General features: G+C 43.7%; 1 protein-coding gene across 5 annotated transcripts in view; it reads left to right on the top strand.

Moving 5' to 3' along the window:
* Window positions 1–2,089: 2,089 nt before the first annotated feature.
* Window positions 2,090–24,332, top strand: part of SORCS1 (sortilin related VPS10 domain containing receptor 1) — a gene marked incomplete at both ends in the record, with an annotated part of 468,623 nt that continues 446,380 nt past the window's right edge. For all 5 annotated transcript variants that reach the window (XM_079793712.1, XM_079793713.1, XM_079793716.1 and 2 more), the window contains one exon: window positions 2,090–2,647. In XM_079793712.1, coding sequence (XP_079649838.1) covers window positions 2,090–2,647 — 558 coding nt within the window. The remainder of the gene's footprint in view (window positions 2,648–24,332) is intronic.

Here is a 24,332-nt window from a genome sequence, read left to right as displayed (position 1 = left end):
AAGCTGGTTTTCCTCTCTTGGGGGAATTCTCACGCAGATATCCAGACTGGAAAGGAGGCATTAAGCAAATGATTGTGCAAAGCTCTGAAAACCTTTCGGAAAGAGGAAACGAGCTGTCCTGGGCTCTGACAAACTTGCAATTTGGGGAGAAGAGAGGACCCCTGGCTCTCCCCTCCCCATCTAGAAGCCACACCTGCCAGGCAGGGTTCCTTTCACAGGAAGGCTCAGGTGGGTGCACTAAAGGCGCTTCTGGAAGGAAGCACAGAGTGTGTCTCCCCTAATGACAAGGAGGACCCTGGTTTGTCCTGTTAAATACACGCATTTATAGGCAAGGAGCCTGCCCTCCTGGGAGTTGTCCTAGGAGCAGTAATTTAAATTAATTTTTTGTAACACAACTCTGGGTTGGGTTGCTATGAGGAATTCCTCTTGGAAAGCATTTTTTAAAAAAGGGTTATTATTAATTAAAGAATAATTGTCACTTGGTTAATTTCAAGTTGGTCCCATCGCAAACTCAGAATTCAGTAAGGTTACCTCTGCAAGTGGGAAAATGGGCAAACATCGAATTCGAAATGGGAAATTGTACTGTTTTTGCGGTGGCATTCATTTATTCAGCCAGTAAGTCTTCATTGAATAATGTAATAGTTGCCTTATGAGGGGAAGTGTTAGTAGGCACATGAAGACTACAAAGAAATGTGAAGGTATTTCAACCCTTAGAAGCACACTTTCTACTTGAAAAAAGGCTTGGAGATTGAGAAATTCTTTGTAATTTTCAAAGCCCATTCACCTGCTATAAATCTTCATCTGAACTTTTGAACAGTAGCAGGGGAGCTGGGCTGGGCAGACATTATAATCATACGATTGCATAATTTTAGGAATGGGAAGAATTTCAAAGGGCTTCTAATGCCACCGCTTCACGGAAAGCCTTGGAGAGCCAGAGATTGCCACTTGTCTGAGGGCCCGTTTAGAAGCGCCGGGCTAGGCACCAATGACCGGATACATAGAGCGCCACGCCTGCTTTCCTGAATTTAATCCCACACAGATCTAAAATACATATAATACATCTATAATACATGAACCCACAATACATACCCACTGGATTCATGACTTACACTTCTTACCACGTAGGGCACTGTGGCAAGCCCTCAAGATAAAAACAGCATAAACTGGTCACTGCTCCCAACTTGCTCACCATTGGGTCTTCCTGCCCTCAGTGAGTTTGCAGTCTCCTAGGAAAGCCGAGATGCACGCCCACAGCAAGCAGGGAGATGGGGTTCCCATGCAGGGAGGGCCTTTGGAGGTCAGGAAAGGGATCTGAATGTGATAATTGATGGGAATCCTCCCCCTCCCCCGCTCATCATTTAATTACATCATTCTCCGCTGTAGCCTTTCGGGACTCTGCCCCGGGCCTGGACACAGACTGCTCACGGTAAGGTCAGGATGCCGGCGCACAGAGACTAGGAAGGGAAAATCCAGGAGCCCAGCTATCCCTCTTTTCTAAAGTGGAGAAGACCTGGGTGGGGAGGGGGGAGAAAGCCACAGAGACGGATAGAAACAGTGAAACGGGAATAGTCCCTAACACCGTGACCACTTCGCCAGCTCCGAGCTGGCCGCCCCCGCGGGAGGCGCGCGCGGACTCACAGAGGAGCCCTGCGGGGCGCGCGGGCTCAGCGCGGGCGGCGGCGAGGAGCGGGCGGCGGCAGCGCCAGTGCGCCCAAGGGGAGGGTCGCTGGCGCATCCAGTCCCCGCAGCCGCCCGCACACAGAGCAGCTCGCGAGCGGGACGCGGCGCCCGGAGCCCCGGCAGCGCCCTCCCTCCCGCGTCGCCCGCCCGCTCCGCCCGCGACTTCAGTTCGGCTCCACCCCCGCTTGGCGGCGGCGGCGGCGGCGGCTCGCTCCGTCCGAACCCGTGCTCGGCTCCTGCCCAGCCTGGGCGAGCGGCCGCCACCTGCCCGGCGCCGCCTCCGCCCGCCCCGCCGCTGCCCAACTTGGATGGAGTTGGGGTCTTGAGCGCCCGTCTCCCCAGCCGGCCCGCGGAGAGCCCGCGCCGCCGCCTCCGCTCCGGGACCCTCTCCGCCGCTCTCCGCTCCGCGATGGGAAAAGTTGGCGCCGCCGGCGGCTCCGCGGCCGGGCTGAGCGCGCTCTTCGCGGGCGCAGGGCTCCTGGTCTTCTGCGCCCCGGGCGCCTGCGGCGGCGGCTCCTGCTGCCCCCAGCTGCACCCCAGCTCGGGCCCACGCTGGGTTCCGACCCCAGGGGGCTCCCTTCACCAGGGGCCGCCAAGCAGGGCTCCTGCCACGCCCCCGCCCCTCCTTGGGCGCCCCCTGTTCTCAGTGGCCCCCGGAGACCGAGCGCTGTCCCTGGAGCGGGTCCGGGACGCCGGGGCGCCCGTGGTGGTCGCTCCACGCTCCGGCCGGAGGAGACGGAGTGGAGCGGATCGGGAGAAGGCGGACCAAGGAGAGGGCTCGAGTAGAAGCCCCCGAGGAGTACTGCGGGACGGAGGGCAGCCGGAGCCTGGGACTCCGGAGCGGGACCCGGACAAAGCCACCCGCTTCCGGACGGAGGAGCTGAAACTGACCAGCACCACGTTCGCCCTGACGGGCGACTCAGCACACAACCAGGCGATGGTCCACTGGTCCGGCCACAACAGCAGCGTGAGTAGAATGGGACTGAGGGCAAAGGGCGAAAGAAGGAAAGGGTTAAAGTCGGCTGTGTGATCTGATGGAGAATTTGGAGAATGGGGTTTCTGGACTGAAAAGATGCTGCAAACTAAAGTCTTGCCGGGTCCCCCCTCTCCCCCGCCCCAGGAGTTCATGTTTTCATGTTACCTGCTGGGAGTTCCCCCTTCATCCTCCCCCCTTCTCCCCACCACAACCATCAGCGTCCTCTCCACGCCCCAAACAAAGGTTCAAACAGAGCAGGCAAGTCCGTTCCCTGCTTCTCTGGTCGCATTGGTGCAGTGGTGTGGATCTGAAGACCAGACAGAGGGGCTTCAATAAAGTATTCTGCATGTGGTGGTGAAAGGGTTAACTTTCCAGGCAGGCAGACAATCCCTCTAGTGACTTTCCCTTTACTTGCTAGACTTATGGATGAGTGCAAATAAGATCAATAGGACTTTATTTGAGGTTTTATTTTATTTTATTTTATTTTTATGCAGAGCTCCTTAGCCCCCTTACCCCCCGAACAAGGGAAGAGAAATGCAGTGGATAGATAAGGTGGTGTCTGTTTCTGGGGACCCCGTGGGTGCAAGTTTCAGGAGGGGAACTCCCCAGCATCTTCTCACAGCACCAGCCAGTGTGTTTTGAGAGCTGGGGCTTTCCAGCCTGTGAATGGGTGGTTGTTTTCCTGGCAAAAACCAGTCCCAGGAAGATCAGATATATCCCAGCGACAACAACTCCCTGTTCTCTCCCTGTTGCCTGACCTCCTCTGAGGAAGAGCACAAATAAAGACTTAGCCCCCCTTTATGAAGGGGGGAGAGAGGTTGCCGGGTTCCAGGAGGCTGACACTGGGGGGAGTGAAAGTCCACGAGTATTGGTCAAGTCCCTGAAGGTTTTCGATTTTTGGAAAAGCCTGCCTGTCTGGAATCCGAGGTAGCGGTTCCCGTTTGAGCTGCACCTGGAAACCTCAATGAGCTGAAATAGTCAAGAGCCAGCTTTGATGGTAACAGCTGAAGAGGATTTAAAAGTGTGGAAACTTCTCTAGGCTGCCGTTAAGCAGACAAGAAGCTCATAAAAACCAAGGATGAGTAAAATGAAAAGAAATAAATCAAAGTTTCATCTTCCATCCGGTTAGTGAGATTGTAGTAATTGTAATATGCACAGTCTATGCGCCCGATACCTTTCAAAATGTTTTCAGTTGTGATGTAATTGCCAGAAACCTTCCCAGGGAAGTGCCAATTTAGTGAGTTGTGCTCATCGTCAGCTTTTTAATGAAAGTTGGGAACATTTTTAAATAATAGCCTGTCATTATGGAGTCCTTGGGCACACACATATAAATTGTATTAAGGCAAATCATGATAAATAGCATTTCGTATTGATGTCTCTGTTCTGGGAGCGTCAGCAGGGTATTCCCTACAATTTAGCCTTCATGTCTGAGGTTGTGGTTTTTATATGGTTTGCAGGACTGGTTTAATCCAGTAATTGAAGCTGAATCCTTTTCGTTCAAGCTCCAGAGACCCTTGCCCTCATTCCTTACCTTAACTATCATATCTTTCATATCTTAACCACTAAAATTAATCACCCAGTTTGAACTTGAATCTTAAACTAATTGAATAACTTTCTCACTGCTTTAAGTGATTAGTTCAAACCTTCTGGCTTTAAGGGGAGATTTTAAGCACATCAAACGTATTACATCTGTTGTATCAAGGAGTAAAGGACTTTGGATTCAAAATATTTCTGGCTTTTAATGTAATTCAAGCTGTAAAATATCACTCACCCATTAGACCTCTCCTTTAGTTTGTCTCCTGAAAGATGTTGGAAAGAGTGAGACAAGAAGAGTACATCTTTGGCAAATTTTAAACTCCATTTAAGAAATGGTGCCAGGCATTGCCAGCCTTTTTTTTTTTTTTAATGGTGCTTATAAGCCCAGCAGGGCTTATTAGGGTCAGGACTTGGATGGGAGACACGCAGGGAAGTCTGAGACAATGTAGGAAACATTCAGGATGGTATATGTCAGAGGTTTGAGTACTCAACTCATGTTAACGAATGAGTTTTCTACTCTCTTAAGCCTCTTATTCTTGTAAGCACACCTTCTCCCTGCCCTCTCCTGCCTGCTTGCACACTAATTGGTTTGGGGGGGCGGTTTGGTGTGTATGTACAGGTGGTAGAGGAAGAGACATAGCTGTATCTAGGTCCTCCAAAACAAAGTTGGCCCAGATTCATAGGTGAGACAAAGTTTTAAATTTTTTTTCAAGGGAAGAAAGGCAGAAAGAAACTACCCCTCCCAACTTTGTGGCATAAAAAGCAGCGGAGACCTGAGTTTGAGTTCTTCCTGTTTGTGTTTTACATAAGAGGGTAGTTAAGAGGGTAGTGTGATTGTCACGTGCGGTACACCTGTTTGGAACGCTCCTCTCAGCACTTTCCCCCTAGAACTAGAATCCATGAACCTAAACCTGAAGGGAACATAGGGACTCTCATTTTTTAAAATATTTAATTGTCTTCCCCTATAGCCCCCCTCCCTCCCCACCACCACCAAATGCATTCAGGGCCACAGGCAATACACATCCTAGGAACTCATCTCACCTTTAGCTAAAAGCCTTTGTAAGTGGGGCTTCTGATGACAAGAATACCTGCATGGAAGGTGTAAATGTATGGTAATTATAGGCTGCCTGTCAGACTCCTGGGGAATTCTGGATGGTTCTCTCACCTCCTTCCCGCCCCCTCCAGCTGTTGGACTTGCACAGTTGGGTAAAGACAGGGCTGTTTTGCCTCATCGTGGGTGTGATGTGATTCCTCTGCACTGCAGTCTAGCTTGATGGGAACTGTTTGCTAGAGTTGGTGGAACACCTTGGCGGGGGGGATCTTCTGGCATGAAAGGTGCTGGGTATGAATCATTTGTCATGAGCTCGGTGTCATAAGCAAAAGAACATATTGTTGCTACCCTGCTCATCCCAGGCATGCTGTGCCCTGATCTAAATTTATACAGTATCCTTACTTTGTTCAAATATATATATTTGTCTATGTATGTATGTGTGATGGGGCATGTGTTTATTCCTTATTTCCAAAAAATTTCAAAGTGCCACACTCATGAATCCTTATGAAATCCTTGTTAGGTAATAGGTGGGTGTCAAGTGTTAATATCTCTTTCATATATTTATGCTGGAATTAATTTAAATATTTCAATTCACCGCCATGTCCCCTCCTTACTGGAAACAGTGTTATAAGATTTGTTAACAGAAGCTTTTACTTGACATATTTGGCCATTATGGAATCTTTAATGCTGCATTTCTCATCGGTCATGAGAGTCTGGTTGACTCCCACATACCTGTTTGCTTCAGTTGTCCTAGGACTTGGCATTTACCATCCACCCTTAGTGAATAAACTGAGTTGAGTCCCATCTCGGGTCAGGCCTTTGGGTAGATGCTTTTTTATTCCATCATCATCTCACTTAAGGTTGACAAAAACGTGTGATTAGTAGAAGTTATTCCCATGACATAGAGGAGGAAACTGAGGCTTCCTTAGACTAAAGGACCTGCCAAAAGGATACAAAAGGCTCGTGGCAAAGCCAGGGACCAACACCCAAAGTGATCTGACTCCAAAACCCCATGGAATGGCTTGTCTTAAAGACCTTAAGGTAGGAGGGGTCAATAGGGGGCAGGGATAAGGAGGGGGCATTTGTAATACTTTCAACAATAAAGATAAGTTTAAAAAAAGAAGTCCATAAAATGGAAAAAAGACGTTAAGGTAGGACAGAAAAATTCAGACATGTTGGAGTCAATAATCCTGTCCTGGATGGATTTCAGATGGTGGTGGAGGAGGCATAGTCTTAGCTGGAAGCTCCAGGTACTTGTAGAAAAGCAGGGACTGTAAAATGTGCCTGTCACATCACACTCTTTACCTTAAGTAGTGGTTTGGTTGTTCTCTTATCCACCCACCTCTTCATCTTTAGTGAGACATGGGATCTGCAACCGGTGATTCATTAAGCACGAGGTAGCTTGCCTTCCTTCAGCGATCAGATCTGGTGTTCTTTTCAGGAACAGATTCCTTTTCTAAGTTAATTACATACCTGCTTTTATACAGAGGTTAGAAATAAACACTTGATTTGACTATACATTTTGACATAGATTTCTTTCTCTTTTTTTTTTAGACCCTTTTTTAAAAGTAAAATGACAAAAGATTTTAGCTTTCTCAAGAAGCCCACACCACCCCTTCTCTGATCTGTGCTCTGTGCTATTAATGAATGTTACTGTGGTGTGACGTGGATGGCAGACAGATTTGCGTTTGAATGCTAGCTCTCCTGCTTACCAGTGCTTTGCCTTGAGCAAGACACTTAAGTTCTTTGAGCTTCAGTTTCCTTAACTAAAATATGGGGAGAGAACATCTCTGCAGCTTTTTTTTCCCCCCTGAAGACTTGACTTGTATATGAAGTGGCTGATACATAGTAAGTGCTCAATAAATACTAGTTTGTATGTTAGTTATAGAAATAATTCCCTACTGGGAATGAAAAATCCTGGATTATAGTCGCGACTATAGCAGAGATTGCTAATGTAGTAGCAGCCTGTTAAAATGGTGTGGTCTTAATTTTGTCCCTTATAAAATGGCACTAACAGACTAGAGTGCCACTGAAATTCCTTACAAGTTAAACTTAATTTAATAGTTTGTTCAGGTTGTGGGATTGTGCACTTACTACATTTAAGTAAAATGTAGTAAGCAAGCCTTTTATTTCATACTAGAGGCCCGGTGCATGAAATTCGTGCATGGGCAGGGGGGAGCGTACCTCAGCCCGGCCTGTGCCCTCTTGCAGTCTGGGACCCCTCGCTCCTTACTTCCCTTCTGCTTGCTGCTCCTTACTGCTCAGCTCGCTGCTCCTTAGCACTGCTGCGGAGGTGGGAGAGGCTCTAGCCATCGCCGCTGCACTTGCCAGCTGTGAGCCCAGCTTCTGACTGAGCAGCGCTCTCCCTGTGGGAGAGCACTGACTACCAGGGGGCAGCTCCTGCATTGAGCATCTGCCCCCTGGTAGTCAGTGCACATCATAGTGACTGGTCGTTCCGCCATAACAGTCGCTTAAGCTTTTATTATATAGATGATTCTTCCTTTTCCTATGGTTCATATACATATCCCTTTATAGGAAATCTAGTCACTTGAGATCCAAACAAGTATTCATTTCAGTGTGAATTTGCAGCAAAACCATTTATTGGGTTTATTGCATCATCTATCTAAATAAAAGCCTAAGTGACCATCGCAACTGAACGGACGACCGAACAGGCTGCGTGGGGTGACCAGGCCGGCAGGGGAGTTAGTGAGGGGTGACCAAACAACCAAGCAGCAGGCTGCGTGGGGTGACCAGGCTGGCATGGGGGGCAGTTGGGGGTGATCAGGCTGGCAGGCAGAGGCAGTTAGGGGTGATCCGGCTGGCGGGGGGGGGGGGCAGTTAGGGGCGATCAGGCAGGCAGGTGAGTGGTTAGGAGCCAGTGGTCTAGGATTGTAAGACAGGCAGTCAGACATCCCCCGAGGGGTCCCGGATTGGAGAGGGTGCAGGCTGGGCTGAGGGGACCCTCCCCCCAACCCTCCCATGTATCAATTTTGTGCACCGGGCCTCTAGTACCTTTATATTAAGGAACTTGCTATCTCTGGATAAAGAATTGCTTAATATGAAATTAGAAAGTAAACTTCCATTAAAATGTTTAATTGGATTTTCTAGAGTAAATTGACATGAATATTGACTCTGGAAACTATATCTACATCCTTTTTGGGAGGGACCCCAGGAACTCATAGACTAGGGTACAAATGCTAATGGAATTTTATTATTTAAAAAAATAATAATTGCTTACATTTAAAGAGATATGGCTGTGTGGCAGCATTATGCTAAGTGGGTTACACAAATTATTTCATTCTAATTTTGCAAATATGTGTTGAGTCCTAATATTTGTCAGCCAATGATAACAGGGACATAGGTGGAGTGATGCACAAAGATGAAAAGAAATAATGCCTGCCCTCATAGAACTTTCTCTCTTGGACTTAAAGAATCTGGTGAAGAGGCAGCAGAAAAAAAGTGTATTCTGAGGGTATAACATGCTGTGGAAGTTCAGGGGCAGGATGATGTCTTCTGAATGGGGTGGTCTTCAGGCTTCATTGCAGAGCTGGTGCTTCCACTGAGCCCCAAAACATAAAGAAAATTTTAATTAAGAGATGGAGATTATGCCGAAACCGGTTTGGCTCAGTGGATAGAGCGTCGGCCTGTGGACTCAAGGGTCCCGGGTTCGATTCCGGTCAGGGGCATGTACCTTGGTTGCGGGCACATCCCCAGTAGGGGGTGTGCAGGAGGCGGCTGATTGATGTTTCTCTCTCATTGATGTTTCTGACTCTCTATCCCTCTCTCTTCCTCTCTGTAAAAAATCAATAAAATATATTAAAAAAAAAAGAGATGGAGATTAGACAAGGATATTTTGAGCTGAATGGCTGGTGTGTGTAAAGGTCGAGAGTAGGGATATAAAAATTCCTATCTATATCCAGGAAATTAACCTATGTTAAATGTAAACTATGCTTAACTCAAATTTTCATCTTCTGTTGTTGTTGTTGTTAATCATCACCCGGGGAGATTTTTCTATTGATTTTTTTTTTTTTTTTTTTTTTTTTTTTATGGAGCGTGTAAGAGAGAGGGAAAGACAGAGAGAAACACTTATGTGAGAGAGACATATCGATTGTTTGCCTCCTGCATGAGCCCTGACCAGGGCCTGGGCCAGGGAGGAGCCTGCATCAAGTTTTAATCTTAGAAATAGTTATTAAAATATGCTTTAAGCCAGTGATGGCGAACCTATGACACGCGTGTCAGCACTGACATGCGTAGCCATTTCTGATGACTCGCGGCCGCATGCCGAGGATGAAACATTTGCTGCTCCTGAGGATGAAACATTTTCGACTAGAGTCTTGGAGTTAGTTTTTTCCTCAAAGTGACACACTACCCGAGTTATGTTCAGTTTTTTGGCGAAGTTTGACACACCAAGGTCAAAAGGTTGCCCATCACTGCTTTAAGCAAAGAGTATATACATCCATGTTCTAGTGAGTATGGGTATATTCCAAGCCTTAAAGACATGACTGCATTTGTTTGCACATTAAATCTCAGCTGGAATCACCATTGTTTCTTTTTTTACCTTGACATTGTGTACACACACTTTTTACAAAAGGACTTCCTTTTGTTTAAGTTCTTGGTTAGAAATATTACTGGCCAGATCGCGGGAGGGTAAATTAATTTGACTCCCTGCCAGCTTATGTGAAGTCACTACCCTTATGTAAAACTAGAGGCCCAGTGCACGCATTCATGCACCTGTGGGGTCCCACAGCTTGGCCATGGAGGCAGGAGAGGCTTGCACCACTGCAGCTGTGCTTGCCAGCCATGAGCCCAGTGTCTGGCATCCGTCAGTCAGCTGAGCAGCACTCCCGCTGTGGGAGTGCACTGACCATCAGGGGGCAGCTCCTGCACTGAGCATCTGCCCCCTGGTGGTCAATGCATGCCATAGTGACCAGTTGACCAGTCATTTGGTCATTCAGTTGTTCAGTTGTTTGGTCGCTTAGGCTTTTATATATATAGATAGTTGTGTGCATCTCAATTTACTGTCCTATGTCTCTGACTAGAAAGTATAGAAAATGTATCTGTGTCCCAGAGGGGAAACCAGTCAAACAATGTGGCCAAAGTGGCCCAAAGGGATGGCAGCGAAGAGGCATGGTCAAGGGCATGGTCACCATGAGGTAAAGCCAGGCTTCATGGAGGCATCATGGTTACTCTTCAGAAGTGCCCACTCTACTCAGTCGTGATGAACAAAGCTATCAAGCCATTGGCAGGAAACAAAGATGGAATCTGACATAGACAACAGTATGGTGATTACCAGATGAAAAGGGGGTGGGGCAGGTCCACCATATGTGTTCCACTGCTAATGGACTTCAGAGATCAGATTACTTATGACCCGGCTCATTGCAGCAAGGGATTGGGGGAGGAGAGTGGAGTAGCACCTTTTCCTCTTTAATGGTCTTATGCAGATGAAATCTCGTTTAACATAACTTGAAGTATTGTCTCAGTCAAGGGAACCTAGAGTATCAGTGTTTGAGCAGCGGTAGTCAACTAAAGTGGTCTCTGTTGATACTAATGGATTTTATTTGCTCAAGGATTATACTAGTAATTGAGTTACGAGCTATGGCCTTTTCCATTTCTTCTATCTTTGGGAGTGGGATGGGGGAAGGGAGCAAAGGAGAGTTGGTTGAATGCTAGGGTTAGTTCTCTGTAGCCAGATAAGATACTGTGATTATAAGAGAAGTCCCTCTTAGCAATAGTAACATAAATAACCAACCAATTAGTAAACAGCTTCCCTGGAAGTACATTCTAGAGCATCCCCACATAATTTCACTTCATCCTCACACCAGGCTTACAAACTCGAGGTATTACTATTCCTCCTCCAAAGCGGTGGAAGTCCAGGCTTAGGAACTTTCCCAAGGTCACCCCACTAGAAGGTGGCAGAGCTAGAATTTTATTTGTGCCCTTTCTGGTTCCAAAGCTGCTGCTTTTTTATCATGTTGTACCTCTGAAAGAGTATCTTTCTGAGTTTCTTTAGAAAGAACTCCACTGGTCACTGCCGGGGTGTGGTAGGGGAACTCAGCAGGGCACCCCGGCTCAGGGCTTTCCCCCTCACGTGGCCCCGATCTCAGGTCACTGACCTGATACACTTTACTTGGTAAAAAGCTGCCCCAGCCTTAACCTTTGTCTTTCCCCAGGAGTGGGACACCTGGGGTTATTAATGAGTGTTCTCTTGTTCTCCCGGGAGGATGTGTGGGATACGCTATTTGGTTTCTCCCTGCTGGCTAATGACCCTGGAGTGACAGTGTGGACAACTTGTACAGTTTTTTAAGAAAGTGCTAATAAGAAACATGCTATCAGACAACCACCTAATCATGTTGTGCCCTGGAGCCAATGGATTGATGCCTCCAGTCATCTTCCTGTAACCAGAGCAGCAGGGCTATTGAGACACAAAATTGTGGGGTCATCATCCTTCTGCTCCGAGGCCTATGGGCGGTGTGGTTAAAAGTGAAAGGTCTTCTCCTTATTCATCACTTCCAGCATGCACTCTTGGGTTTAAATGTCAACTCCTTCTGTGTGATAATTTGTCACTCCCAACATGCACTCTTGATTCGAATCATTAAAGAGGAGAAAGGCTATTTCAGGCCTGGTTGTCATTCTGCTTCGGACCTGTCTGCAGCCTTGTTTATCCTGACTTGCATTTTGCTGAATTGTTGGAGGAATTCTTACCTGGGCAGCTATGGACTCTGTCACTGGGCACCTAGGGCCACGCTTCTCACAGTGTGTCCTCAGGGGACCTGCTTTTTAGTCTGCTGATGGGGACTAGGAGTCTGTATGCTTTATAAACTCCTGGGAGATTACTAGGGACAGGGAAGCGTGAAAATCTTTCCCCTAAGGTTTCTGTGTGAGTTTTGGTGTTCATGAACCCCTTCCTGCACAATGTCATGTCAATGTGCTTGATTTCCCCAAGATAAAGGCGGAAGCCCCACACCCCGCGTTATTTTCTCAATAAAAACAATGGCCCCGATGGTGAAGAGCCATGGAAGCCTCCTTGGAGGAGGAAATATGATTGCATGGAGCAGTACATGGTCCCCCAAGGAGAGGGAGATGAAGCCTTTCTGCCATAGTGACATTTCTATCCCTGAATATATTCTAGGCAATTATTTTTCCTGACTATCCGTATGACCATGGGAAAGGCATGTCTTAGGTGGCTGCAAGAGTGCATTATTTTACATACAACATAATGTTAGTGCTTGGTTTCAATTTCCACTCGAGAATCTACTAGATATGTGAACTTGGGCAATGAACTTTATAACTTGTTGCCTTAGTTCCCTCATCTGTAAACTGGAAACTATAATGGTATACTCTTTGTATGGTTTCTTGATGGTTAAAGGAGACAATAAATATAAATATGCTTAAAGGGCTAGCTGTCATCATCATTGTTGTTATTATTGTTATTTTGTTTATATTTATGCTAGTAATTATAATGTTCAAGTATGGCCTGCTAAAAGATATGTGTAATATGTTACTCATGATATTGCTTCCATTTCTGCATTTATGGTCTTTCATTCTAGTTTCATTTTCTTCTAATGAGGGCTGGGACCCTGTCTTGTTCTTTTTGGCATCTCTCCCATCATCTCTGGCTATTTGCACATAATACTTGTCATAGAGTTCTGGATCTAATTTCCAGTGTGTGGGTGGGGAGTTTTGGGGGGTTCCCCCACACCAACAAGTAATTCTCAGACACCAGCTGGTATCCTGCAATTTAACTCAATTCTGACACTATCTACCCAGAGATAGCTTCAGATTCCACAGGTTGAGGGCACAGTCTTTCAGGGGCCAGTTGCTACCCCAGGTCATCTTCCGTGGTTCTGGTGGATTGTCTGTTGAGGGGAGGTTCCCAAAACCCCTTCCGTGGGTTTAATTAATTTACTAGAGCTGCTCACAGAACTCAGAGAAACCTTTTACTTACTAGATTATCAGGTTATTATAAAAGGATAAAACTCAGGCCTGGCCAGATGGAAGAGGCGCCTAGGGCAAGGATGGGGAAGAGGCAAGGAGCTTCCATGCCCTTCTTCCCCAATTGCTACGTGCTCACCAACCCTGAAGCTGTCCATCCTGTCCTTTTGGATTCTTACAGAGGCTTTATTACATAGTCATGAGTGATTAAATCACTGGCCATTGGCCATCAATTTAACCCCCAGCCCCTCTCTTCTTCCTGGAGGTCCAGGGGGTGGGACTGAAAGTTCCAACCCTCCAATCACATGGTTGGTTCTCCTGATTACCAGTCCCCATCTTAAAGTACATTCCAAAAAGTCACTTCATTAATGTAACAAAAGAAATAACAAAAGAAACCCTGTTCACTTTTATCATAGGCAATACCAAGGGTTTTACGAGCTCTGTGCCAGAAAGGGGACTAAGACCAAATATATATTTCTTAATATATATCACAACTTGCTTGCTCAATATTTGCTCTTTTATTTGCTATTTTCATGGGGGAAAATTGGCTTTTCTCATAGAACAAATAACCCATTACCTTGTGTGTGAGTGTTGTAGAATATTCAGCCATTAAAATATTGCTTATGTAAATATACATGTTGAATTGGGAAACCTCCCGCAGAATGCCAGAGCCGGGGAAAGAGGTTAAAAAATTGTACAAATGTAAGCACCATGAAGTCACGGTTTTGTTTTTTTATTTTGTTTTGTCTGAATTGCTTTCTTGTATATTCCAAGTCCCTAGAAGTATACCGGGACATAATAGAGGCTCAATACTTTTAAAAATTTTACTATATGCTATTAAATTCCACTTTTGCAAAAAGAAAAGCAACACAATGTTTGTCTGTGATTATGATGAATGTTGGAATTGTAGGTGATTTTTTTTTTGGTCCATAGATTTGCTGTTGTTGTTTCTCAATAAACATGCTTTGCTGGAGTTATTTTTAAATGTTATTTGAAAAATGAGAAAAACAAAGCAAACAAGAACAAGCGAGTCAGTGAACTTGGTCTCATTAGAACTGAATTCCAGGCAGTAGACCCACAGCCTACGCTCAAGTGGCCTGACTTGCTTCTAATCACTGTGGTTGGAGAGAGCCCACACCCAGGCTGTCTGCAAAGCAGCAGGCCCACTCTGTCTCTCCTCGGGGTGTGCAGCAGTAGGGCCCCCCAGGCCTTTTGTTTACCATCCTCCCGATTCAATTCCAGCGAGATCTGAAGGCAGCTTCTCCAACCTGGGTACACCTTCTGCAAATTCTGGTCGTTTTCAGTTCCCAGTAAAGGAGCATGTATTTCAATTTGAATCTGTCTTGTCTTGCCCTTCATATCAATTCCTACATCATATATGTACACGAGAGTGAGAGTGTGTGCCTAATGAGAATACTTCTAACAGAACTGGCAGGAGATGTGTGCATCCTTGTGCATCTCTATACATTCACAGCAACTTAAACACAGATGTACTACCTGTAATATTAGATAGTGTTGTAAGGCTATGGTAAGGGTGTTGACTGATGTGAGAGCTGAGTGGAGGACAACCTTTGAGAAGGAGACAAAGAAACCAAGAGAAAGAGACAGAGATAACAGAAGCTGAGAGTTGGAAACAGAGAAAGAGTAATAGAGAGACAGGCAGAGGGAGGTTGACATAGGCAGAGACAGAAATAGCAGAAGTGGATTAAGAGGAAAATAGAAGAGAGACAAAGAGGTAGAAAGACCATAGACAGAGAAAGGCAGATGGAGAGACGAAGTCATGGAGCAACACAATAAATCACAGAAAGAGACGGATGAAAACAAGAGAGGAAAGGTGTCAGTGAGTGGAGAGAAGTCTTTAGTTATCAACTCATAAGAAATGCCCAGTAAAACTGATTCCTAGTCGGACTGTGCCCTTTCTGCTGTACCCACAGTCCTTCTCTGGCCTTTTGCCCTCGGGGTTTTGCACCCACGGTGTCAAGTTGTATAAGAATCAGTGGACCTTACGTAGGAGACAGCTTTGAGAGTCCTATATGAGGGTTAGCTGGGTGTGGGATGCAAGAGAGGAATATTGTATTTATGCATTTTTAAGAATCTCTTAAGAGTGGTTTCCTGTGGGTAATGGGCCTAATGATCTGAGTGGTGGAAAGGCAACTTTTAACCTTTCCCTTTCTACTCCTCTGAACCGTTTTGAATTTTTTACCACGGGCATGCATTTCTTTAATAACAAAATTCCTAAAACATGTTTTAAGTGGCTGTTGTGTCAGCACTGTGCTGAACTCTGAGAATATAAAGATGAGTAAGACCTGATCTTTACCCTCGAGGGTGCATATTCTGGTGGAAATAGACAGACACAAAAACAGATAATTGCAATTTAGTGAGATAAGTGCATAATCGCTGTAACAGAGTTTTCTGCAAAGTGCTATGGGAGTGGGAGACAACTAATTTTTCCTGAGAGTGGGAGGCAACTCTTTAAAGGGAAGTGCTATTTAAATTGTGTCTTTATTCAAGATCAGGAGTTTTACAGACAGAATAGGGCTGGGCAGAAGGACAGGCCACTCTTGCCCATTTAAAACTCCTCTTGACTCTTGGATTAATTTTAGGTTGTTAGCACAGTCAACAAGTTGTGAGTAGGATGACACTGTCTTTATCATCTGAGTGCCCAAGATATTTGGAACTGAGTCTCATAGTGTGTTTAAATATCAAATTAGACTTCCCAGTTTAAAATGTCCCATTGAGTACTTGGCCTGAAACTGGCCAGAGGATTATGATTTTTCCAAAGGGAACAGTTGTTCCCCTGAATCTTTACACACCCATGTGTGCTTGCACAGAACAATTTTAATGCATTGCTATCTTCTCTCTTCAGATCAGTATTTGATTAAACAATGATGGACTTTTCATTTTTCTGATTTTAGAGTTAAAGTTGGTGTTCATGTCATTTTCTTGGTCATGCTTTCTGAAACCAATGTGGGGGACTGGGTGCATTAGGGTGAGTTATATGGTCACCACTTTAAGACTGTGGTATGATCATTCAGGGAGAAAATAGAAGAATGTTTTCCTCACCAGTGTTACTTACATAGTTATGCCCCGAGGAAAGGCGTAGCTACAGATAGAGGAAGTGTGTGCTGTCAGAACTGGCGCCCCAGCCCAAGAGTGGTTGAAGAGACACTTCCAGGGCCTTTGCGTTCCACCCTTTCCATGCACAGACTCTCAGACTGTGGTCTGAGACGATGCTACCAGGTCCAGATCTGGCTTTGAGGCATTATAACTTAGTGATTTTTGCCTACCATTTAGTGCTACTATAGTAAATTAAGTGACTTGGGAATTTTATCATTTTGAGACAAAAATGACATAAGAATGTTGATGATAAGTATGCCCTGAGACATATAAATGACTATCCCCCAAGAATAGGCTGAGCTCTACTATGGTCTGATTGTTTGTGTCCCACACTACACTTCATAGGTTGAAACCTCCCTGCAAAGTGATGGTGTTAGGAGGTAGGGACTTCAGGAGGAGATCATGAGGATGAAGCCCTTAAGAATGGTATTAGTGCCCTTATAAAAGTGACCTAAGAAACTCCCTTACTTTTTCCGCTATGTGAGGACGCAGCAAGAATGCATCATCTATGTACCAGGAAATGGCCTCTCACCAGACACTGGCTCTTACGGTGTCTTAATCTTAGATTTGAAAAAGAAATATCTGTTGTTTATAAGCCACTCAGCCTATGGCATTTTCTTATAGTAGCCTGAATGGGCTGAGACAAGCTCTCTTTGAATTACCTAAGCCCTGGTTTGACCTTCTGTGTGAGACTATGCTCAATATATATTTCTCTTAGATTAAAATCTTAGGGAAAGGAAAAGGAGACATTTCTATTTGCCTTTAAAGCTCACCAACTTTTGAAGTTCCCTAATACCTCTTACTCGAATGTAGGTCTTGGAAATATCTGTAAAGAAGCAACGGTTACATTTCCCATTATGGGAAAGACTGTCACGTATCTTTCTCTTGCAGCTGGGCTTTGAGGTAGTTTATTTGAGCCAGGGGGGTTAGCAAACGACAGCCCAGGGACCAGAACTGGCCGACCACCTTTTGTTATGTGGCCCATATGTGAAGAATGGCTTTTACCTTTTTAAATGGCTGAGAAAAATAAAAAGAAGACTGCTAGGTTGTGGCACCTGAAAATTATTTGATATAAAGCTTTATTGGAACACAGGCCCTCATTCATTTCCGTATTGTCTATGGCTGCTTTCCTGTAGAAATGACTAAGTTGAGTAGTTGTGACAGAGACTGTATGGCTCACAGCGTCTAAAAAATATTTATCCTCTGATTCTTTACGGAAAAGGTTTTCCCACCCCTGATTTGGGGAATTGGAGAGAATGTAAGCGGTGGGGCACCTTGAAGATGCTACAGTTGTCCTCCACATGCGACCTTTAGGGTGGTCCTTTGAGCTGGGCTTTCTTGCCTCACGGACATACATATTCCTGTCCACTGCAAATTCCCAGGCACAAGGTGGACCTTTCATTCCCTTTTCCTGTCCCTTTGCTCATCTACTTCCTCTGCTTAGAGACTTAATAAGCCACATCTCTCCCCAGTTAATCCCATTTCCTTCTTTAAGTCCTCACTTGGGTATCACCTTCTTTCAGAGGATTTCTCCAATACTTCCAAGAAGAAAGATCTAAATCTGGATGACGTGAGATCTTATGTGCCAGGCTACTCTCTTTATGCCTCTCTCCGAGCACTAAGCATCATCTGGTCTGTATTCCAGTTAATGGTGACCTCCTTGAGGACAGAGCTCCATCTCATTGAGTTTTCTGTACCAATTTTTGGACTTAGGAGGTGCTTAATAACCATACTTTAACAAATCAGAACACTGAAGTATAAACTATCTGGATGTCTCATTCAAACAGTTCAGGGTAAATAGGTCCAAATGAGAGAGAGAGAGAGAGAGAGAGAGAGAGAGAGAGAGAGAGAGAGAGAGAGAGAGAGAGAGAGAGAGAGAGAGAATGAATGAGAATATGAATTCAAACTAAAAACATCTAACTGTGTTGGAGTTATGGCTTCCTTATAGCAGGAGGGGTGGGGATGCTTTTTAATGATGCCTGATGTTCCAGCTGCCAGGATGAGTTTTTTGGCTGGTAGAGGCTATTGTTGCCTCAGGCCTGAGGGAGAAAGTAACCTCATGCTCCTCATTTAAGGAGCTGGACTGAGTACCAGCCCCCATGATACTAAAGTCCCAGCAGGGCCAGAAAATTTGAGAAAGGATGAGGCCATATTACACTGTGAGAGATAAAATTGCATTGTGATAAGGGACCGAACTGAGAGTACCAGGACAAGGAGAAAACTGTGGGTTTAGCCTTCAGGCACATTTACCTGAAAGGGTAACATCAGAGTTGCTGGGTTTTCCAAGTGTGTTTGGACGTAGTAGGGTTTTAATTAAAGATGGGTAAGGACTGTTATTTATTGAAGGCTCAGGTTAAAGTTAATATAATAATAACTAACACTTATCTGCTGTTTATAATATGCCAGGTAATATACACATTGGCAACAATATGAAGTAAGACTGTCGTTATTCCCATTTCAAAAATAAGGAGCTTAAAAATGGGTGGTTAAATTTTTATTCAGGCCCTCTGCCCATTTTTTAAATAAAAATTTTGGTTTTAATTATTATGAGTCCTTATATTCTTTGGATATTAACCCCTTGTCAGATGCATCATTGGTGAATATCTTCTCTCATTCAGTAGATTGCCTTTTTGTTTTGTTGATGGTTTCATTCACTGTCCAAAAACTCTTTTGTTAGATGTATGCCCATTTGTTTATTTTTTTCTTTTGTTTCCCTTGCCCGAGGAGACATATCCAAAAAACATTACTAAGAGCTATGTCAGAGTTTACTAGTATTGCCTATGTTTTCTTCTATGAGTTTCATGATTTGGGGTCTTATATTTAAATATTTAAATATTTAATATTTATTTGGGGTCTTATATTTAATATTTAATCAAGTTTGTTTTTGTATGTTGTGTAAGAAAGTGATCCAGTTTTATTCTTTTGCATGTGTCTGTCTAGTTTTCCCAACACCATTTATTGGGGAGACTGACTTTACCCCATTGTATGTTCCTGCCACCTTTGTCATAGACCATGTAGGTGTGAGTTTATTTCTGGTTTCTCTCTTTTGTTCCATTGATCTATGTATCAGTTTTTATGCCAATACCTTGCTGTTTTGATTACTATGGTCTTGTAGTATAGTTTGATATCAGGTAATGGGATACTCCCAACATACAGATGGCCAATAGACACATGAAGAAATTCTCAACGTTACTAATCATTAAGGAAAAGCAAATTAAAACCACAATGATGGTTTGTGCACTGTTGATGGGATCCCAAATTTTACAGCCACTGTAAAAAAAACAGTATGGAGATTCCTCAGAAAATTAAAAATAGAACTAACATGTGACCCAGCAGTTCCATTTCTGTGTATTTGTAAGAAGAAACCCAAAACACTAATTTGAAAATATATGCACTCCTATGTTCTTTGAACCATTATTTACAATAGACAAAATATGGATGCAACCTAAGTGCCCACCTGTAGGTGAATGGATAAAGAAGATGTGGTATGGATGCAACCTAAGTGCCCACCTGTAGGTGAATGGATAAAGAAGATGTGGTATATATTCAATGGAATATTACTTGGCCATAAAAGGAATGGAATTTCTCTATTTCAGACAATGTGGATGGACCCAGAGGATATTATGCTAATTGAAATAAGTCAGACAAAGAAAGACAAAACAAAATAAGTGAACAAAATGAAAACTTAATAGGTACAGAGAGCAATTTGATGGTTATCATATAGAAGGGGAATGGATAGATAGGTAAAAAAGAGGAAGGGATTAAGATGTATGTAATACCAGTTGCAAAAATAGTTACAAGGATGTAAAGTACAGCATAGGGAATATAGTCAATATTATAACTATGTATAGTATCAGGTGGGTATTAGAATTATTAGGGTGATCACTTCATAAGTTACATAAATGTCTAACCACTATGTTATACAACTAAAAGTAATATAATATTGTCTGTTAAGTATAACTGAAAAATAAAAATATATAAAAATATTTTTTAAATTAGTGGGTAAGTAACTCACTCAAAGCCACAGTGATAGAAGAAGATATAATGGGCATTTAAATCCAGACAGTTGCAGAATTGCAGTCTAAAAAGCTCAATCTTTAGCCTTTATATTCATCAGCATTTAGAACACTCTGACACATTCAAGTAGCCTAAGTTGTTCATGTATTCCACTGTTATTTATCGAGTGCCTAATACATGTTGGGTGAATGCCAGACACTGGAATTTATTCATGATAAAAATCACTAATAGTCCTAGTCCTCCATGAGCTTAGAGCTTGCTGGCTCATCCACTGATTCTTCATAGGATTTGAAAGGTTATGATCATGACTTTTCCTTGAGAGGGAGAAACTGTTCAAAAGCTTAAAAAAAGCTTACTTATTTCTTAGGGATTAATTGAAAAAATTTTGGGAAACATCTTTTAATAATATGAGCATTGTTATGCAACAGGTAGAGTGCAGGTCGTCATGGTGAAACTAATGTACAATGTATGTCTCTATAGATTCTCAGAAATATCTATCTAAAGAGGTATAAATATGGAAGATTCAATTTATCATGAACATTGGGCAAATTAATGTTTGTGTGTGGGTGTGTGTGAAGGACATTTACACATGCACATATCTCTGCTTCTTTCTCTATATTTGCCTGATGATACAAAAGCCTGTAGCTGGAAATCTCATTCAATGTCTCTGCTTTGTTTTCAAATGTTGAGGCAAATTCTATTATATAAGGTGATAATAAAACTATAGGATTGCTTCTAGGAAAACCAAATGCTTGTCTCAGTTGTATGGTTAAGCACACATTTTATGTGTGAATAAAAAAATGGTAAAACTTTTTCAAATCCCATAATAGGTATAGCACTGAATTAAAAATAGAGCCTGATGACAGTTGTTTACCAAAGGATCTGGGGTCCTTCCTTTTTGCAATAGTTTTTCCTCTTCATTGGAAAAGGAGCCTTTCTAGTAAAGATGTTTTAATTTCATCAGAACACATTTGAATTCTCTGACCTTGATTTATTATTGAAAATACCCTATAGTCAACTTATTTGTGTTTATAATGGACTCCCATATTTTTAGTCCCACCTACATTTTAATTATGCTAAATTGCTTGAAAAATCATGGGTTTCTAATTAAGACCTATTCTCTTTCTTTGATACAACACTTGGTGCATGCTGGTTAATTTTCCTGCACAGTGATTTAGTGTTGGACAGAGTTTCTTAAAATGCAGTATTTGGACTGCAATGAAGAGAGAAAACCAGGATAGTAAATAGGTTTTATATCCTTTAGATAAGACCATTTCTATACTCTGCCCATCTGGGATGACTGGCCTAATGTTTCCTTCCCAGAAGTTGCTGGTCCCTGGCCTTTCTCCAATGTCCTCATTTTCTTCTTTGGGTGATTCAATTCAGTGACTTTCACTTCACTATTCCTGGTAGTTCCAGTATCTTGTACCATCAGGAAATGCCTAATGGGTTTTCCCAAGCTTTTTCTACCAGTCTGCTTTATTCATTGCTTGCTCCTATTCCAATACCACCTCCTGTCCACATTGGTATTTATCATATTGCTGATGGTATCAGAATGTCTTCACACCTCCCCCCCTTCATCCACAGGAAGATAGAGATTATTACCACCTTGCTTAAGAGGGAGATAAATTAAATACATAACACCATGCACCCTGATGGCTTAATTCTTTTAAAGAGGCACTACAGAAAGCCATAGTATACTGACATGGTATACTCATTCCTTTTCTTCCTTTTTAAGTGGTGGAGTGGATATCTGTCACACGTATATCCTTATAGTTCTGTACAAAATGCTGTCAAGTGACTGGATGCAAAATGCCTCCATATCTCTTCTGGGATTCAATCATTTCTCAAAAATCATGACCACTCCTTCACAGGTTAGAGGAAAAGGTGCTGAAGAGGGGAGAGGAACATCCAGGAATTCAGCAGGTGGAGCTGTCCCCAATGAGATGGTGCTGAACTTGGCTCCTGCCTTGGGCCTCAGCCACTCACTGCTGAGTGCAGACTGGGACAAGGCCATGGGCTTTTATTTGACTGGCAGAGAAAAAAACTCAGGCATTGTTCCACATGAGTATGACCTTTTATATGATAACATGGGGCCAACTTGTGCCTAGCTCTGTGGCTAACCATTCTGATACTCAAGAAGGAGAGAGTGGTAGTGAAAAGTGTGGACTGTGGTGCCCCAGGGTTTTGTTTTCTATTTACTAACTGTGCCTTTTTTGTAGCATCAGTAAACCCTACCATGTGTTTAACTACTAGTAGGGCTGAGAACACAGAAATAGTCCATCTCTCAGGACTTATTCCTTGTGTGGGTGTGCAAAGGGGTGATGAGGAAGAAGATAGTTACCCCAAGACCAAAGACTCCCAGGAAGCTCAAGAATAGGGCTACTTGGAGTGTTTCTTCCCTGTAATTGGTAATTGCCACCTCCTGAGAATTCGGTTTTCAAACAAACAAAAACAAATTTCTTGACAGTACATTTAATAACCCACCAGACCCTTAGATGAGGACAATACTAGGCATGGATTTGTGATTCTTACTCCCACTTTAAACCTCCCTACCTATCAAGACACCTGCTCATATGCCACTTTCTCCCTCAAGCCTTCTCTGACTCATTCTTGCAACAGGTAAGTAAGTATATGAGTAGAGAAAGAGTATGAGCTTTGCAATCAGGCAGAACTGGGTTCAAATAGCTACTCTTCTGTGTGATAATTTGTCATTTAAGCTTAATTTCAGCATCAGTAAAATGGGGATAATGATAACTTTCCTCACAGAGCTGTCCTGAAGATCAAAGAAGATAATGTCTCTGAATGCTCTTTACTAGTATTACTTGTCAAATAGCAGGCTTCCAATGCATGTTCATTTCCTTAGGAAAAAAAATAGTCCTCTCAAGTGTCTTACAGTGTAAGAGGGAAAAATAAATAGTTGAAATACAATTTGGCAAGTGTACTCTGCAGGTAGTTGTCAGGAGGAGAACCTGGCCAGATGGGGGGGTGGGGTGAGGTGATGATATCAGCGAGACTTCCAAGAAGAGGTGGCATATAATGTCCTTGGTAAATATACATGGTAAATGGAATTTTTCAGGTGCAGAAGTGAATACAACATGCTCCACATGGAAGGACTGACACATGTGGTAGCTCAAAGCCACAGGAGGGGCATCTAGGAAAGGAAGGGGAAAAAACAGAGTAGGAGGTGGAGGAGGGAGATGCGGATATAAAGGCAAACTAGCAAATGGTACAGGACCTAGCGAAGCTGAATCTGAGGGTATGAGAGAGTGACATGATCAGCATTTCAGTTTGGGAGAAAAAAAATATGGGCAACAATGAATTGGATGGGTGAGATATTGGAGCAGGAGAGTCTGGTTAGAAAGCTACTTGTAGAATTCATCTATCTGGGGAGCCTTACGGTGAGACACTGTGTGAACAGCTGTGCGCATGACTGTGGAGGATGATGCAGCATTGCTGTTTTCAAACATTCTCTTTTAAGATAACACTACATCCCTGAATGCTGCAGCTCAGTTGGTTGGGCATCATCCCAGGCACTGAAAGGTTGCAGGTTCAAGTCCCAATCAGGGTTGTGGGCTGCATCCCTAGTAGGAGTGTGCAGGAGGCAGCCAATGGATGTCTTACTCTCACGTTGATATTTCTCTCTCTCTCTCTCTCTCTCTCTCTCTCTCTCTCTCTCTCTCTCTCTCTCTCTCTTTCTCTTTCTCTCTCCCCCCTCCTCCCCTCCCCTCCTGTCCTCTCCCCTCCTCTCCTCTCCTCTATCTCTCTAAAAAATAAATTTTAAAATCTTAAAAAAAAGATGACACTACAGAGGGCAGGGTCACCGCACACACCTGTCACAGGATGTGTGTAATCAATACCGATACCTTTTACCTGTTTTATACATCATCCTTTTGTGGTGGGAAGCTTCACATCCATTATGTCAGCAATGCCAGGACCTAGCTAGAGGGAGGCCTGTGTAGAAGTCAGGGTGTCTGGTGTTGCCCCATGTCCACCACACATTTCCTGTGAACCTCATAAGAG

This window comes from Cnephaeus nilssonii, assembly GCF_951640355.1.
Source record: "Cnephaeus nilssonii genome assembly, chromosome: 16".
Taxonomy (NCBI): domain Eukaryota; kingdom Metazoa; phylum Chordata; class Mammalia; order Chiroptera; family Vespertilionidae; genus Cnephaeus; species Cnephaeus nilssonii.
Note: the sequence above shows the minus strand (reverse complement) of the source record. Positions and strands in the feature narration are given on the sequence as shown.